At 52.9% G+C, this 12,017-nt stretch overlaps 2 protein-coding genes across 2 annotated transcripts in view; both read right to left on the bottom strand.

Annotated features, from left to right (window-relative positions):
* The window catches only part of Kcnk17 (potassium two pore domain channel subfamily K member 17), an 11,066-nt gene extending 9,133 nt beyond the window's left edge, over positions 1 to 1,933 (bottom strand). Inside the window, exon 1 of the mRNA XM_005359769.1 lies at positions 1,700 to 1,933. Coding sequence (XP_005359826.1) covers positions 1,700 to 1,933 — 234 coding nt within the window. The remainder of the gene's footprint in view (positions 1 to 1,699) is intronic.
* A 1,029-nt stretch (positions 1,934 to 2,962) lies between these two features.
* On the bottom strand, positions 2,963 to 9,123 carry Kcnk16 (potassium two pore domain channel subfamily K member 16). Its single transcript, XM_013350945.1, is given in 9 exon segments — positions 2,963 to 3,116; positions 3,209 to 3,275; positions 3,503 to 3,612; positions 3,614 to 3,679; positions 3,754 to 3,853; positions 3,856 to 3,906; positions 4,677 to 4,790; positions 8,929 to 9,012; positions 9,015 to 9,123. Coding segments are annotated over 9 exon segments (855 nt in total).
* Between the last annotated feature and the right edge of the window lie 2,894 nt (positions 9,124 to 12,017).

Below are 12,017 nucleotides of genomic sequence, written 5' to 3' on the forward strand. Positions count from 1 at the left end.
AGATGGTCTGCAGTTTCTTTCACATCTGTTTCTTTATCTGTAAATGGAACTCTTACAGTGGAGAAGTCCTCTGGCTTCCCAGGGCCATAACACCTTGGGAACACAGAGAAGCAGAGGCAGAGGCTTCCTGGAGGGAATGACACTCGTGCTGTGCTTCCCCTGAGGCTCTTCCCACCAAAAAGCATTCAGGAAGACAGGACAGTGGAAGCAGAGGCTGGGAACGCATAGTGTGCCTTGGACATAAAATCATGGGGTTCTGAGAAACAGCCACATACACAGGACTACACAAAACCAGCCTCCAGGTGATTAACAGCCTTAGCTCTTGGCTGTGCAGCCTTGCAATTTTATCAAATCTCTCTGAGCCTTGGTTCATCATGGAGATGGTAGTGTCTGCTAATGAGACATTGACGGGGGAGCTGGGCATGGGAAGGACTGAAACAGCAGTGTTTACTGGCGATGGCCAGACAGAGACAGTCCCTAGCTCCAGCTCCTGCCCATTGGCCTGTCTGGAGGATGGGAATTTTCTTCACTCCTGGCCCCTCCTGCCCTACCCAACAATGCTCCCTCTCTCTACAGGGGATTTGGCTTCAGTTTAAGGATTCTGGGACACAGGTCCTGGGGGTCTCTGTAATGGAACCGTTGCAAGAGAGTGACGATTGCACGGAGGTATGCGAGTCTAAGTTCTGTCCCTGCACTCTTGGCAGAGGGAAGTGGAGCAGAACAGTAAGGCAAACACTGATTTGCTCGCTGAGTTCTCCATGGGAAATCCTGGAGGATGAGCCATCTCCTGCCTCCGTACCCTGCAGCGTCCTCGTCCTCTGAGGATCCTCTGGCTCGGGGACCTCTGCTCTTTTCACTGCCCCACTCCTTTTGTCCCTGCCGGCCCTGCAGGTCCAAATACTTCAGGTAAAGTGACCTTAGCCCTAATCCAGTCCAGGCCCCTCACTCTGAGCTCCCTCTCTCCTCTGCTCCGGGCTCCTCTCAGTTCCCTCGCTCCTCTGCTCCGGGCCCCACACTCTTAGCCCCCTCTCTTCTCAGTTCGGGGCCCCTCACTCTCAACTCCCTCCCTCCTCCGCTCCGGGCCCCTCACTCTCAGCTCCCTCCCTCCTCCGCTCCGGGGCCCCTCACTCTCAGCTCCCTCGCTCCTGCTCCTCCGCTCTGGGCTCTATTTCACCCACCGACACAGACTGAGCCGTTTCTCTCAAGTTCCCACACCAGCTTATGTTTCTTAGAGTCTAGCCACATCCCCAAGGTATTTGCCCTCCGGTCCCTTGAAAGACTAGGTGTGGCCTTTCATCCTTGGCGCTTCGTCTCAGTAACCTCCACGCAAGGCTGACCAGACCAAATGATACCTGTCCCCGTGATGACCACATCGGACAACCTTGAAACCTGTGACACAGAGAAGCGACCCTCTGTATTCCTTATGGCTGTGTCTCACTTCCTTAAAGACGGAGCCGGTGCCCCCACTCTTTGCTAGCCCTAGATGCTTTCCACTGGGTTCAGCCCATCTCCATGGTTACCCAACCCCAACCGCCCAAACCTGTTTGTCCCAAGCCTGTTTACTCCACCTCTCGAATAAGGGATAAGCTTCCCTAGAGTTACCCTGTCGGGCCAGAGCACTCTTCATCCCTGCTGTGAGCTCCTGCCCCCTGCCCCACCCACTCCTTCTTTCCCAGGGTGGCACCGCTAGTCCCCTAACCCGGATCAGCTGATCCAGCGCTGGGTCATCCAGATGTGTGAAGTTCTTTAGTCGCTCCCACTTGTCGCGCTGGAAGATGTGGCTGGAGTACCTGGCCGCACGACCTTCCAGTGCCCAGAACACACCGGCGCCCAGCACCAAGTAAGCCAGGTAGGAGAGCAGAAGGAGCCCCGTGCCTGGTGCCCGACAGACCCGGGCCGAACACGGTGCCTCAGGAGATCGTGGTCCGCACATGGTGGAGAGGAGCCCAGGAGCGCTCTGGTAGACAGGAACCGGGAATGGGCAGGAAAGGCCAGGAGGGGCCCTTCTCTAAGCAAATGATTGCGGATGGCCTTCTTCCCTCTGAGGAGTGCTGCAGGGTGCAATGGCCCTGCCCACCTTCAAGGATCCAATCCCGGTGACAATAAGATAACTCACCAGAGAGTTGGAGTGCCCACATCAGCATCAGGGGACCACGAAGGGGTCCTACCTCAGTGCTTCCCTTCAGTGAGAAAGGCTCCTGCAATCCACAGCGGGAAGAAAAACTTCCAAAGGCTATTGTCATAGGGCTTCTGTCTAAGCTGTGAGACCAGGGACTTCCTCCAAGTGCCTGCCGTGGTCAGTACCACTCTAGGTTCGCTACAATAGGTGCACTCAAAGAAAAAGGCCCCAGCTGTGTTTGGCTTGTCCGTGTTTGTGGGAGGCAAGAGCATGTGTCAGGGCTCACACTTGCTGCTCCAGAGGAGGTCTCGGAGTCCCGATTCAGATTCACCCAGAGCAAGGCAGGGACCAGTATGTACGGAGCAGATAGAGGGCTTCAGATTTCCGTCCTTTCCTAAGAGACAATAGTCCAGCGGGAGGGAGAGTAGAGAATGTGACCACGGACACGGGTCCTTCCCAGGGACTCCCCTCAACCTCCTGGACTCCCGCCCCAATGCTGCAAATACAGGGATGCTTAGAAGCCCCCTAGTGACTAGGGAGAGGGGAAGTTCAAGGAAGAGCTATTTCCTAATCCTTTTAAAACTGAGCATCAGGCAGACAGGGCCAGCCTCTCCTCCCTTCTGCCCATAGTGCTGGATTCTGGCAGCAGGCTAGACTCTAGGGAACTTACTCTTTAAGGCCCCTAGATTATTTGATTTTTGTCTCTGCACCTCCTATAAATTACCTTGTAGGCACTCCTACCTCCATTTTCTGTTTGGAGAATTACTGGCCACCCTATGTGAAACACCATGGGCTTGGGGCGGGGGTAGGTGGGGTAGGATGGTTGGCTGGAATACTTGGGCATCATGCAGAGATGGGGATTTTCTGAGGTCTGGGGTGAGGGTTTCCTCCATTCTTGAGGTCCAGGTCTCTGATGAGCAGTCAGACACAGGAGCACCTGTGCAGAAGCAGGGATCCCAGGCTGAGGACCATTGCCAGCCACGCCTGCCCTAGGAGACTCCAGACAGGCTGAGGACCACTGCCAGCCATGCCTGTTCTAGGAGACTCCATACAGCTGCTAGGCTGACGACCACCGCCAGCCACGCCTACCCTAGGAAGATCCATACAGCTGCCAGGTTCAGGTTCATGATGACATAATGCTTGCTGGGGTCTGTGCCTGCCAGGGAAGGTGATGGCTGGTGTCTGAGGGCACAGTCACCCCCAGATTCCACAGAGGTGCTCTCTCCCTGCTGGTCCTCCAAAAAGTACCAATGATGGGAAAAGCAGAATTCTGACAAATTCCACCGAGAGCCCACAGGAGTCCCAGAGATAGCAGCCTCACCTGGTACCTCCATGTGCCCAGATTCTACTGAGTAGCCACCAGGATAGTTAATTCTTTCTCACAGACAACATAGTCCCCAAAGTCAATGGTGCTGAGGGTGATGATGAAGGCAAAGTAGAACCCTTCGCCAAAGCTCCAGCCCTCCACGTCGTTGAGTAGCCTGGTGTGAAGATGAGAATGCCAGGGTCCCCAGGGTCAGGAGCAGAGCGAGGCCCAGGACCTGCAGGAGCTGAGAACACCTAGAAAGTTCCAGGAATACTTGCAGCTCTCTGTCCTATGGAGCTCCAGAAGACATCATGCTACCTAGAAATACCTGGGATGGTCCTCCCACCTGTCCAGTGTGGTCAGGTGGGCACGCAGCCCTGTTCCCAGGTCAAGGAAGACCACATTGAGCAGGATGCTTATCAGGGCAAGAAAATGCAGAAGGCCTGCCCAGCCTCCATGCTGAGTGCCAGGTTTCCATAGCCTGCTGGGCAAGGGAGATGCACAGCAGGGGCAGAGAGAGACCAGAGCTGCCTCCTGCCCACCCCCACCTTCAGCTCTGGCAGGGGCTTGTCTCCATCACTGCTGGGGGAGGAAAGAAAGTTGTTCCCATGGCACTCATCCTATCCTCTGCTAGAACAATCTCTGCTTAGAGAAGAAGGCTCTTCTACAGTGATGCTGCCCCCATGAAGCCTTCCCGACTGCCACCCTTGGCCTCCCTGCAAGGCATGATTCCCCGAGATGGTTTATGTAATTTCTGTCTAATTATCCCCATTTGCCTTATGTAATCACAGCCATTCAGTCCCTCTTTAGTGAACTGGGAGCCCAACACTCATATTCTAACACTTTCCCTGGAATAACAAGGAAGGTGTTTGGGATTGGATTGGGGCATATGTAACTAAACGGAAGGGTTCTGCCGATACCCCATCTCCTTGGGATACTGGGATGTTGCCTGCAGCTTTGAGAGGCAGCCAATGCCCAATGACCTTCCTTCACTCTCTCTCTGAGAGGACTTTCTGGTCTGTGGCCAGGTGCATTAACACACCAGGCCCAGCTCGAGGGGAACCCAGCCCCCACAGCAGCAGGGTGTACACGCCTTACTGCCTTCCTCTGCTACTGTCTCACCATGTCCCCGTCTGTGCTTCCTGTGCCACCACCTGGATAAACCATATCCTCGCCCCAGTGATTGCTTTTGGAAGCGATGGCAAGAGCAAAGTCAAGGGAGGCCCCTCCCCGCACCTGCTCCTCCCTCACCTGTGATGGTGACCACTGTGCCCTCAAAAAAGAAACTGCTTCTGAAGTCCCAGTTGCTGGGGTTGCCTTTGGGGTTCACGCCTGTCACCCAGGCTTCCAGGATCACCCGTTGGAGTGGCATGGTCAGAAAGGAAGGGGCTACCGGTTACTGAGGGCCAGCTGTCACCAAGCAGCTCTCAGGAGGATGATTTTATATGCTTAAGTTGAATAAGTCTCTTAATTCCCATTATTCCTATTTCACAGAAGGAACCATGAAATCTCTGAGTGGCCAAGACTGGCCTAGGTGTGTGCTCTAACAGGTGGAGAGCTGAGGGCTGGTGACAGGAAATGACAAACATGCAAACATTAGCTAGGACAAGGTGAGACTGATGTTGGATACTTCTAGAAGGGTCTGCTGGGGAAGATGGGGTCTGGGGGATTTCACTCCCATGCGACATGCGGTGGGAGCCCAAGAGCTCCAGGTGGGAGCCTGGGCATCCAGGGACCCGTCCTCTTTGCTCTCTGGCGCCCTCTAGTGAGCATAGCCTATGCCTGCAGAAGAAATTAACGTTAGGGGCCCAGGAGAGAGGCTATCTGTGCACATGTGATGTGTTGTCTGTGTGTGCAGTGCAGTGCTCTGTGTTACATGGGTGTGTATGATTTGTGTGTCTGTGTTTTGTGTTTCTAGGGAAGAAGGCTTGGTAGGTTCAAGCCTGAGCCCTCCTGAGGATAGTGCAGGACTTTCTCCCCACAACGCTAGCCCTCTTCCATCTAGCGGGAAACTTGTCCCAGGGAACATCAGCTCATTCTTGTTACCTGGCAGTGCTCCAGAGCTGGGGACCATGGGAAGTATGGCTACTACTCCTGCCTCTCTTTCCTGTGGGAGCTGATTTTCACCTGCTGGGTGGAGGCCTCCTGGCCCTCACTCGGGCAGGAATTAGCTTCTTAATGCTTTGGCTTCCTCTTTCCCATGCATGCAGAGAACTGGGCCAGATATTCCAGAGCATGTCCCCTCCCTGGAGACCCCCACTCTCAGGGACAGCATTTGCCTCTGACCTCCCTAAGGGCCTGGGTGTGGGTGAGTGGCCTCGAGTGACTGCGGCATCTTCGTCTCCAAGAATCCCGTGGTGAAGGAGGAAGAGGTGGGTGTACAGCTGTCCTCACGGAATCATGTCCAGACACTACACTCTTCACTGTTTATGGTGCAGTGTGTGAGTTCCCCAGAGACTGGGTTTCCCCCAGATGTTACCCTAGCGTGTCTCTGCCTCCAAGCTCCACCTGCGCAATGAGACTGAGGATTTGAAAGGACACATTTCCTAGTGAGTCCCTGGTCCCAAACACTGGCCCCTTTGGGCTGCAGCCAGACCTAGAGCTTTGTTCTTGATTGCAGAACCAGTTTGAGCCTGGCCACGGTCTGCCCACTGCAGACCTGATTCTACCTCCAGGGCTGAGGTAGGAGAAGGCTTGAGGTGTCCCTGTCTCTGGCTCACTCCTGGGATGTTGTGGTGCCTGAAGGTGAGTACCATCCCTGAGTAAAATATATGCAGGGGTGAGGAATACTATGTATACTGGAAAAGCAGGGACAGGACTCTCTACTGACGCTTCTTCCTGTGGCCTAGCAGCTCTCAGTCCCAAGAAAGTCTCTGGGGCCTCAGCATCATCTGAGTCAGCAGGTCTGAGTGGGGTCTGAAATGTCATTTTTTAATAAGCTCTCAGGTGCTGGTGCTAGTGGAGGTGCTGGTGCTGGAGGTGGTGCTGGTGGAGGTGTTGGTGCTGGAGGTGGTGCTGGTGGAGGTGTTGAGGTGATAGAGGTGCTGGTGGCGGTGCTGGTGGAGGTGCTGGTGCTAGAGGTGGTGCTTGGTGCTGGAGGTGGTGCTGGTGGCGGTGCTGGTGGCGGTGCTGGTGGCGGTGCTGGTGGAGGTGTGGGTGCTGGAGGTAGTGCTGGTGGCAGTGCTGGTGCTGGAGCTGGTGGAGGTGCTGGTGCTGGAGCTGGTGGAGGTGCTGGTGCTGGAGGTGGTGCTTGGTGCTGGAGGTGGTGCTGGTGGCGGTGCTGGTGACAGTGCTGGTGGAGGTGTGGGTGCTGGTGCTGGAGCTGGTGGACGTGCTGGTGCTGGTGCTGAGGGGGTGGTGCTGAGGTGGAGGTGCTGAGGGTCCACGGACCCTACTCTGAGAACTTTCCCTTTGTCAGTACCCTGCTTGCAGTGTGTGTGCTAATCAGTGTAGTGAAGTGTAAAGGGAACCCTGTTGTAATATGATTGGCGGGCTGGGCTGCGTCCTGCCACCTGGCTAGCTTTACCCGAAATAATTACACGGAAACTGTATTCTTTTAAACACTGCTTGGCCCATTAGTTCCAGCCTCTTCTTGGCTAACTCTCACACCTGGACTAACCCATTTCTAATAATCTGTGTAGCCCACGAGGTGGCTTACCAGGGAAGATCTTAACCTGTGTCTGTCTGGAGTGGGAGAATCATGGTGACTCCTTGACTCAGCCTCTTTCTCCCAGCATTCTGTTCTGTTTACTCTGCCTACCTAATTTTATGTCCTATTAAAGGGCCAAGGCAGTCTCTTTATTTAACCAATGAAATTAACACAAGCTAGAAGACTCTCCCCCATCAGAACCCAGCAAGAAGCATGGGTCTGAGTTCTATCTCAGCCAATGACTGCATCTCCCTGGGACTCTGCCCCCATCTGTAAGCTGAAGAAGTCCCAGGAAGGGGCATCACAAGGAAACAGAGGTCTGGTCTCCTGTCATGTGTCAAACATGCTCACTAGTGGCCAGTTATCACTCTGCAGATCATGCTCGGGCACTGTCCACTGGCCCTGCAAGGGAGCGAGTGTAGTGTGACAGTTGGTCCTCATCTTTATCTGGGTCTGCACACAGGAGCAAGTGCTGAGAGCCAGCAGACAAAGCATCCGTCCTGAGATGCCTGGAGTGTGGGAGCGTTTGTATAGCAAGTGCCAGCTCGGAGAGATTTCACTCTGCTGTCAAATGTCAAGCACAGACAGCAACTTTCTGTGTGTGTATACATGTATATATCTGTAATACATGTTTGTGTATGGCCAATAGTTGTTTGCACATACATGTGCATATGGAGGTCAGAGGTCAACTGCAGGTATCACTCCTCAGAGCCACCAGCCTTCTTGTGTGTTTTGATTTATTTTATTTATGTATATAGGTATTTTTCCTGCATGTATGTCTGTGTGCCACATGTGGGCATGGTGCTCACAGAGGACACGGGATCCCCTGGATCTGCCATGTGGGTACTGGGAATTGAACCCAGGTCCTCTGGAAGAGCATCCACTCTTCTTTACTATGGAGCCATCTTTCCAGCCCTGGTTTTGTTTCTTTAATCTCTCTAACTCTCTCTCCCTACCCCCTTTCCCTCATCTCTCTTCTCTCTCCCACCTTTCCCTCCTTCTCTGTCTTTGGTACACATTTCTGGATCTGTGAGTGTGCTCAGAGGAGGCCGGAGTAGGATGCCATGTGTCTTCCTGCCAATTCCCACCCATTGCCTTGGGTCTCTCACCAACCGGAAACTTGCCCTTTTCTTAGGCTAGCCCGGGCTGGCCAGTGAGCTCTTTGGGGATTCAATTCAGCTCCCTTCCTGCCCATTGCTGGGGATACATACACTTGCAATCATATTTGCAATGGATGCAATTTGACGTGGATGCTGGAGATTAAAATCAGGTCCCCAAAGGAAATACTCTTGACCATTAAGCCATCTTTCCAGCCTTCTGCCTTGTTTTCTGAGGCCATTTCTCTCTCTGGCTTGGGTGGGACTTCCCTGTTTGTCAAGGCTAGCCAGATAACCTTAGGGATCTGTTGGTCCTTGACTTTCCAGTGCTGGGTTTACAAGTGTGCTTTGGGATTGAACTTGGGTCTTTAGGATTGATGGAAATTTCCTCTGCCAACTGAGCTGTCTCACTTGTCTCACATCTGAATTTTTAACATGTGTTCTGGGCATTAAACTCGGGTCCTCATATTGGATGGCAAGCACCCGACTGGGCACCTCCCGGCCCATATGCACTGTTTCTTTTCACATTACTGATGAAGACATCTATTAAGTTAGTGGTTTGATTAAGGCAGCATAGTGGTCTAGCTGTAGCCCAGAGGATCAGGCTCTGGACTAGGTTTCACCAGGCTCCAGTTTCAACCGCCCTCTGTCTCCAAACAGCATCCAACCTCTGGGTGGTGGCTCTGCACCTGTCACCAGCACCTCCACCCCCTCCCTGCTCTTCCTGGCCACCTTTCCTTGCTCCCTCACCTGCAGGAACTGCTCCGGGCCTGCTGGACCAGGCAGGTGTAGTTCTCTAGGAAGTGCAGCTTCTGCAGTTGGAACTGGCCCCCGGATTGAGCTCCAGCAGCTGAAAGATGGTGGCCCCAAGCAGCAGGGAGCAGGTATAGGCCATAAACAAGGGTGGCGCCCCCCGACAACCCCAACAGCTTCAGAGACCAGCCCAGGGCATGGTGTGACCAGAATCCTGCAGCAGTTGTCAGGGTGGCTGTGGGAGAAGGGAGAAGGAAGAGGGGAGAGCCCTGCTACTGCCTGCCCTGTCCTCCACCGCACAGGCGGCTGTGGCAGGGGAGTCTGTCCGAACAGTGCAGTGTGAACAGGCCCGCTTCCCACAGTGGGCCTCATTTTCTGTGCATAGCAGCAAAGCAGAGAAATGCATGGGTGCCTCGGAGACAACTATCACCTCCTGAGCTCACCTGACCTCACCCCTGCTTCTGTGGGACAAATATGGTTGGGGTGTCCACTCTGCTCGGTCTGATTCCTCACCTGAGAAGATCACAGTCTCAAACACAGGAGCCTGGGAGATATCACAAGGGTATGGATTAGCCTTGCTTACAGGATGGGTTGACCTGTGTTGGGGAAACCTGAGGATGAGTACCAGGGTGACAAATCAGAGCAAAAGAAACGGCAGACGACATCCTTGCTCAGAAGCTGTGTCAGTTGGTGCTGCTGACACATGGGGGGTCCTGGTCGCATCATTTCTGCCAATGTTCGGTCTGCCTTGAGACCCTTGAGCAGGTTATCTGGAGGATGCTGAGCTCAGGAGACGTGAGTGTGGAGAAGACAAAAAACAGAAGGGAGTCTCCACCCACAGTGCTGTCGGTGACTCCCTCGCAGGTGGAGTCACGGGCCTCGGTGCATGTTTGTGGCAGGTGGAAAGCTTTGCAGAGATTGTAATTGCACAGGAGTTCAGCCAGCATGCTGCTCCTGATGTTCTCCTTTACTTGCTTATTTTGAGATTTGTCTTTATTTATGTGCAAGTGTGTATGTGTGTGTGTGCATATGTGTGAATGTGTACCACACGTATTCAGGTGCCCACAGAAGCCAGGAGAGGGTGTCAGATCCCCTAAGGTTGGAGTTCCAGCAGTTGTGTGCTGCCCAATGTGGGTGCTAGGCTTTTGACCACTGAGTCATCTCTCCAGCCTCTCGTCTTTTTTTCTATAGAGACAAGGTCTTATATAGCCCAGGCTGTCCCCAAGGTTGGCACATAGCAGAGGATAGCCTTGAACTGACTCTGTTGTTCTCCACCTCTCTCAGGATGGGATTACAGGAGTGAACCTACCTTGCTTGTTTAAGGGATGCTGGGGCTCTGACCTCGCTTGTTTATGGGATGCTGGGGCTCTGACCTCGCTGGTTTATGGGGTGCTGGGGCTCTATCCTATGGCTTTGTGTGCGCTAAGCAAGCTCTCTGCCAGCAGAGCCATCTGTGTGGTTTGGTGTCTGTGGCACTTAGCACAATGCCAGCACTTATGTGCTCTGCTTGTGTGAGCCACCTGACCTTGCGTGCTGGGAACTGAGCTTCAGTCCTCTTGCAGAGCAGAGAGTGCTCTTGACTGATGAGCCATCTCCTTGGATATTTTTATTTATATTTTGAGCTAAAGTAAATTTTATTGTAAAAGATGAAAATATTAAAAAATAGGAACCCTTACATCCCTACAGGCCTATTCACCTGCCTGTCTCCTCAGTGGTAGGTTTGCACTTGAGGGTATATCCTACTACTATTATTTTAGTATATTTATTTATTTTCATTCATTTTAAAAGTTGTCTTATGAAGTAATGGGGTTTATCATAGCGGCTTTATCTGCAGATGTTTTCATCTGTCATAATACTATACTCTTATTAATCTCTCCCTCGCTGCTCTTCTCGACTGCTCCAGTTTCGCTTCTATCACTGTGATGAAACACCCTGGCAGGCGGGAACCCATGTGGAGGGCAAAAAAATTTATTTGCTTACAATCCAGGTTACAGGCCATCCCTGGGGGAAGTTAAGGCAGGAACTCGGGCACCTCGTCACACCCACAGGTAAGAGACAGCAAAAAGAATGAACACATGGGTTTCCTTGCTTGATCCACTCAATCTGCTCAGGACTTCCTGCCTGGGAAGCGATGTCTCCCATATTAGGTCAGGTCTTCCTGTACTAATTAGCAATCCAGACAACCCCCAGGGACATGTCCACTGGTCCAGCTGATCTAACGTTTCACATCAAGACTCTCCCTGACAGAGTCTAGGCTGTGCTGTGTTTATAAAGAGAACTGTGGTGCCCACTCTTGTGTGTCACTGTCCTCCCTGACACAGAGCCACCCTTCGCTCTCAGCCTTCCATCATATTCCTCGGGGTCCCTCCTCCTAAGAGTCTGTCCTTCTGCAAGATCTCCCTCTCTTTCTGTCTCTCTCATACACACACACACGCACACACACACACACACACATCTAGATTATGCTTATAGAGAAAACTTGTAGTGTTTGACTTCTGAACCTGGCTTATTTCCGTTAGCATGATAACCTCCAGGTCCATAAAGTTTCCTACAGTATCCTGGTTTTTCTTTATGGTCTCGTAGAATTCCACTGTGTACCGTGCCACATGTCCTACGCTCATCTACCTTTGGTTCTGTGTCTTAGCTGTGAGCAACATGGTGGACATACTTCTCTAGCTCCTGTCCTGCTCCTCCCACACGGAAAGTGGACACTGCCATGTGATTTGATTAATTTTCTCAATGCTATGAAAATACCCGACAGAAGGAAGGAAGGAAGAGTTTGTTCGGGCTGGTAGTGTCAGGTGCCGTCTGTCATGGCAAGGGACGGCATGGTGGCAGAGTGTGAGGTGGCTGGTCTCACAGGATCCGCAGTCAGGAAGTAAAGAGAGGTGAACGCCGGTGCTGAGCTCGTCTGCTCCCCTTTTTATTCCATCTGGGACTCCGTGGGGTGGTGCTGCCCACACTGAGTGCAAGTCCCACCTCCAAAAATGCAGTCTAGAAACCCCTCACAGACATGCGCAGAGGTTTGTCTTCCAGGTGACTTAGAACCATCCCACATGGTGTGTGATAGACCCCAGAGCTTTGGAACCATCC

The sequence above is a fragment of the Microtus ochrogaster genome, linkage group LG2 (assembly GCF_000317375.1).
Source record: "Microtus ochrogaster isolate Prairie Vole_2 linkage group LG2, MicOch1.0, whole genome shotgun sequence".
In the NCBI taxonomy this organism is placed as follows: Eukaryota; Metazoa; Chordata; class Mammalia; order Rodentia; family Cricetidae; genus Microtus; species Microtus ochrogaster.